The sequence below is a fragment of the Alexandromys fortis genome, unplaced genomic scaffold (assembly GCF_014885135.2).
Source record: "Alexandromys fortis isolate MF-2015 unplaced genomic scaffold, M_Fortis_MF-2015_v1.1 scaffold_178, whole genome shotgun sequence".
NCBI classification, from domain to species: Eukaryota; Metazoa; Chordata; class Mammalia; order Rodentia; family Cricetidae; genus Alexandromys; species Alexandromys fortis.
The window spans coordinates 1053870-1059869 of NW_026068054.1; the positions used below are offsets into that span (position 1 = coordinate 1053870).

Sequence of the window (6000 nt, forward strand, 5' to 3'; positions counted from 1 at the left end):
TATTACCATCATGCTTTTATTCCTGACATCAATCAAGACAAAGAGAATCCTTTTCACAAGACATTAAAAATCAAACCTTTGTACAAGAAGATAGGTAAAGCACCATTCTCCTTAAAGACAGCCATGAGGAGCAATCAGCTAATTGGCAGCCTTGAAAGGAGGTGAAGTATTTTTATTTACTGAGTGTAACAGCCCCAATCGTTGGCTGCCCCAGACCCTGGCAGGTAAGCGAGGGATCAGAAGTTGCCATCCTCATCTCCCCCACTCACTTCACCCTTCCTGGAACCCACAGCAGGCTTACAACGTCAAGAGCCAGTGCCAAAAACTTCATGCAAAATAGAACCAGCGCAGGCTTTGTCGGGCCTTTTTGGGTACAAAGCTACTCTAAGGATTCTATGGACACAATGCCCTTACACGCTGATAGGCATTTGTCGAAACTGTCAAATTTGCCAGCAAACTCATATGGGAATTTTGCCAGCTACCCGTAGTAACGGGGTACCCAAGTAAGTCTCCACGGTACTCTGTACAACAAGTACACTAGACCCACACATCTGAACGAATCCTAATTGCAGCTGTTTTCAAGACATGAGAGCAATAGTCTTGTACCAAGGACCAGGCTTGCTTTATGCAGGATCCTATACAAGGTAGGTTCCTAAACCTATTCACCAACTTGGCAAAGGGACCAAGACATAAGGAAACCTAGCCACCTCCAGTTCCATGACTTCAACACAGTCTGAATGCCTGCATAACTGCAGTTGATGACACACAAAACTGCAGGTTCAAAGGCAGCAAGAGAGCAGGGCTAATGTTCATGAGAGTCTATTATCTACATACATCCTTCCCAAAATAACCTGCCCAGCCAGCCACCAGCCCTCCAAGGGGCACAAGAGCGTGATCTTGATCCCTAAAGGGTGCACACTTACACAGGGCTTGGACAGCTGTGATGGAAGGAGGGGCCTCCAAACTAGAAGAACTCAAGGCGAAGTGACTGGCCCCTCTGACACCTAACAGACAATGTAGCCAAAGTATGCACTTGAGTCTGGTAACAGAGACTGAGATGCTTTGCCAGAAGCATCTCTGGCATACAAGGGTGTTTTCACTTTTTGGACAAAAAAGTGGACACCTTTGTTCTATCTGTACAGTACTGAAACAACAGGTGCTCCTCGTTTTGTTACAAGATGACAAATTCGAAAAGGAGGTGCCATCCTAATGCTGCCTTGAGGGCCCATCCTCCCACCACCACCTAAAGCAACCTTCTCTAGAGCCAGGCGGCAAGCCTGCACCACAGCCTCAGTGGTGGGCTCCTTTCGTTTACACATCCAAATGAACAGTTAAGAGAAATCAATGCATCTAATTGCCAGACTATTAAATCCAACATCAGGGGAAGAATTCCACAGCCACCAGCTTAAGAGCTGGCTACCGATATAGCAATTGTTACAACTTTCTATTACACTGAACCAGATCTGGAGCCTGTCTGTCTCCAGCTAGGAACGCTACACTCGTCTAAGATGCTGTGCTCCAGTTTCCTCCTCGTGTGGTCCCCCGCCTCCTCTGCTAACGTGCCACAGCACTGCCAGGGCTGGCTGGTTCTACTGAATTGCTTTATGACTGCAAAGTCACCGGCATTTTGCACCTTTCCTGGCGAATGCACACTAGACACCTCACAGTTAAACATTTAGCAAGATTCTCCTGCCAGAGGCACATGGTTATCATTTTATTGCTTATTAAGTTTTTTTTTTGCAAGGAAACAGGTGTAAGAACCTAAACAGCAATTACTAGACATAAAGGATATTTTCTAAAAGGAAACAGGCCCTTCTAAGCTGGGAATCAGTAACCTAATTGGTGTGTAAGAAATTAAATATTGGGATTAAATGTCGTCTACCTGAACCCAGAGAAAGCTAAGGAATCTACAAAGGATTCGTCTTGCCCTTCCTGCAAGATCATGTACATTTAGCCAAACAAATCTCAACCATTTGCACTCGTGTGTGGTCTCTGCTGAATCAAGAAACCTGTAACCTCAGAACGCCTCTATTTATTACATCTCAATTATTTCCATGGAAACAGGCACAATGGTGAACTACACTGTTCCCAAGTCCCTAGACCACAAAATTTATAAGATGGACTTTTGAGGAGCTCAGGCCGGCAAAATAAGACAAAGAAAGAGGAAGTACAGAAGTCACTGGTGGTCCTTTTGGACTGGGGGGGGGGGGTACATGGACACACCTAAGTGCTAATTAATATTAATTAACAGATAGTTGCTAAAATGGAGAAAATCAACAATAGTACAAATTATTTAAAAGTTTTTAACTGAGGCTGGGGGGGGGGATGTATTCATTTTCTACAGGAATGAAGAGGCTGTTGCGTGGAGCCTGAGGGAGATGGACAGTTCTCCTTAATGTCGAGTGACGGGAGAGCTGCTGACAGTCGGTACCAAACTACCTGGAATCATCGTCCAAAATAACATCAGTGAATGAGATGACAACAGCCTAGGGAATGAGGCCAAAACCATCAAAGGGAGCAAATTGTTGCAACTGCCACACCACCAGGACCGGCATACAAAAAAAAAAAAAAGAAAAAGAAAAAAGAAAAAAAAAAAAGAAAAATCGGTCAGAAAAATGTGACTTCTGTAACATTTATGGATTTGTTGGGTGGTTTGGAGGTTTTGTATTTTTAACAAAATCACAAGGCTTTTGAAAAACAGGCTGCTCACTCTCTGCCCTCCTACCTCGGCACCCCCCCTTCCCATTTGCTGGGAGTCCTCCCTATAGAGCTCAGCTTTCCAAAGAAGGACAAACATCCTGAGGGGACAAGTGACCCCACTCCAGAGGGAGGTTGTGTCCAGAGTGGGAAGTGACCCCTGAGGCCTGTTTGATTTTCAAAGCAGCAATACCCCAGCTTTCAAATCTCACTTTCTGAGCATTCATTCAAAACTGTTACATTTCTGTCTTTCCTTCCTGCTATGGGCGCTCAGATTTCCGAGATCAATTACAAATTATGGTCAAGCGACTTTCACAGCAGAATCCACTAGACTGGGGGAAGTCCACAATGCCTCTCCATCAGCTCTGACACACAGCAGTAGAGTTAAGAGTAGAATAAGATACAACGGAAAAGGCAACCGCTGTTCCTTAAGAAACACCTTCAAGCATCTTTAAAGGGGAAGACCTTGTGTTTCAAACCCTTGGTGTGGAACAGTCCACACTCAACACTGCCTGTGGACTATTGCTTGAAAGAAAGGGGCAGTTCTTGACAAGCAATAAATCTTTCACCTATTGTAATTCTTATCTATTCAAATTATCTTCCCTCTTAATTCCTCCCTTGATAAGCGGTCACATCTTCACCTTATTCACCTCAGTAAAGGTAACAAGAGGCAAAGTACTGAGAGAGAGAAAGGCTGGAGCAGCTTTCAGTAAAGTGGCCTAGAGAGAGGGGGGATGTTGGGGAAGTGGCAAGGGTCCTCGGGCAGCAAGGATGGAAAAGTAACCGTGGCTGATGTCCCGAACTTCTCAAAACACCTGGGCTGGTCCACCTGCCACTTGGCTGTCTCTGCCCATCCCCGTTTGAATTTTGTCCGCTACACATAAACACATCCATTCCGGGACAGACACCCGTTAAAAGTCATTTCAAGGCTCATTTCATGAAAGACTGAAGCTCAATCCTCGTCTTTCACTGTGATCCACGGAGTGTTTTTAGAATTCGGTTCAGGCAGTTTTGAAACACCCACCCATCTGGTTTGCTGTGATTTGCCCTACCTTTGCTTTCTGTGGCTTGCCTTCTAAAATAAAAGGTTTGGAGACACAGACCGGGTCCTCTGTGGGTAAGCTTTGCATCTACACACGCGCACGCACATGCACACACACGCACGCACAAATCTGCTCTTACACATAGGTTTGACTCAAAATCAACTGCCTCAGTTAAAGAAAACTGCTTTCCCCATCAGCAATCCCAGCCCTACTTTTCTTCTGGGTTGCCTTAAGTGCCTCTCCAAGAACTATTGCCGAGGAATAGTTAGCCGAGGAAAAGAGGAAAGAAATCAAATATTATTTCAAACTGCAAAGCTCTTCTTTCCAATCTCCTCTTCCCTGTCGTCTTCTGGGAGTCTTCTCTTCTGGCCTCCTTGTCCCACAATCAGAACTCTCCGGAACCTCCAGTTCTGGGGAGCAAGTCAGGCTGTTTAAGACTGAGAAGCTGGACGGGGTGCCTTAGCTACAGCCACCTCCCAAAATGAAAGAAAAGAGCCGGTGCTGAGAGTTAAGACGACAGGGAGAGTCTCGGTGGGGTCAGGTGCCCCTGACTCTCCAGGGGCTTTAGAAGGAAGGAGAAGCCAAGGTTCTCAAAACCCACGTGGTGCAGATTCAGCACCAGCTATTCCAACCAAGGAGCAAGACTGGCAGGAAGGGAGCCGGCCCCAACGCCTTCCCGCGCGGGCCTCCAGGAAATGAACTTTTCAGAGCAGAGCTGGGCTGTGGCCAGAGGTCATCAGGGGAGTTGGACCAGGACAAGAGCCTCAGGACTTCGGGCTCCACGGTTGCTCACATCCTGCTTCTCTACCATCTATCTCCCAATGCGCCCAGGCAGAGGCTGGAATGGATACAAAGCAGCAGGCCAAGCCTGCAGAAGCTAGCCGGGGAGGGGAAAAGAGACAGGGAGGACCTGGAGGCCTTCTCAGCAGCCTCTCCCAGAGGCATCTGCTCTCTAGGGGTCCCTTCAAACCTGGGACTCTCGGTGGAAATAGAACGCAAAGGGGATGTGTGTACTTGGCTATCTATAGCTCCTCATAAACGTACGCACCCTGGGGACTCGCTACGGAAGGCAGTCAGGGTGCCCGCCGCGCGGCTGCCCGGGGTGGTACCGGACGCCCTGCTCCAAGGGGCGCTCACAGCAGCCGCTGCGCTCCCCTGGGGACCAGCATCCCGCCGGCGCGGCACAGACAATGAACTCCTGGCGAGTCTCCCTGCCCAGCTGGCCTCGGTGGAGCCGGCAGGAAGTGCGGGGGCCCTGGCCAGGAGCTCGGCCTGGGCCCGGGGCTGGGAGGGGGCGCCGGGCTTGCTCTCTCTCCGCGTCCCTGTGTGACCAAAAGGACACCGGAGAATGCGAGCGAGACCCGGGGCCAACGAAGGATTGCCGGCCTCTAGGGCATCCGTCCTCGCCGCCTCTTCCTTCCCCATGCTGCCGCCGAGATTCGCAATCCCCGCCAAGTCTGCCCGCACCCCTTGATTGGCCACGCGGGCCCGGGGCCGGCGCGATAGGAGCCGCGAGGGCCCCTATGCAGAGCCCCCCAGTCAGAGTCCCCCCAAAAGCGGGCGCCGGGCCGGGAGCTGCTCGGCGGGCAGGGTGTACGTCCTGCCCCCGCCGCCGGCGCCTCCCGCCCGCGGCCTCCGCCTCCGCCTCCGCCTCCGCCTCCCTCCGCCTCCTCCTCTCCGCGCTCGCTCGCTCGCGCGGTCCCCGGCCGCCCGCCCGCCCGCCGGTCCCTCCTCCCTCGCTCTCTCCCTCCCTCCTCGCTAGCTCGCGCCTCCGCCGGGCCTCGCTCGCTCACCTTTCACCGAGCGCGGCTTCGCCTGCTTCCGCCTGGACATGTCCGGGGCTCCGGGCGCTCCGTCGCCGTCCGCGGCCGGCTCCCCGCGCCGCCCCCTGCCGCTCCGGGCAGCCCTTCTCCCCCTTCTCCTCCGCCTGCCTCTCGGAAACTTTGTTTTTTGCAGCCGGGTCGGCGGCCGTAAGGAACGGACCACAGGTCCCAAGCAGCCTCCCTGGGGGGGGGCAGCCCTGGCCGGCCCAGGCCGCTCGGGGGCGGGGGGAGGCCCAGGGGCCGCTCCGGGGCCCTGCCTGTTGCAATGCGGCAGCCGGGGGCTCCGGGTCCCAGCGGCGGTCCCAGCGGCGCGGGGAGTCCGGAGGCCACTCGGCCGAGCCGAGTTATGCAAAAAAAAAAAAAAAAAAAAAACCCCCCCCCCCCCCCCCCCCCCCCCCCCCCCCCCCCCCCCCCCCCCCCCCCCCCCCCCCCCCCCC

General features: G+C 52.5%; 1 protein-coding gene across 1 annotated transcript in view; it reads right to left on the reverse strand.

Annotated features, from left to right (window-relative positions):
• Positions 1–5924, reverse strand: part of Znf423 (zinc finger protein 423) — a 294241-nt gene extending 288317 nt beyond the window's left edge. Inside the window, exon 1 of the mRNA XM_050119822.1 lies at positions 5534–5924. Within this exon, the coding sequence (XP_049975779.1) occupies positions 5534–5573 (40 nt within the window). The 5' untranslated portion in view covers positions 5574–5924. The remainder of the gene's footprint in view (positions 1–5533) is intronic.
• Positions 5925–6000: the final 76 nt, after the last annotated feature.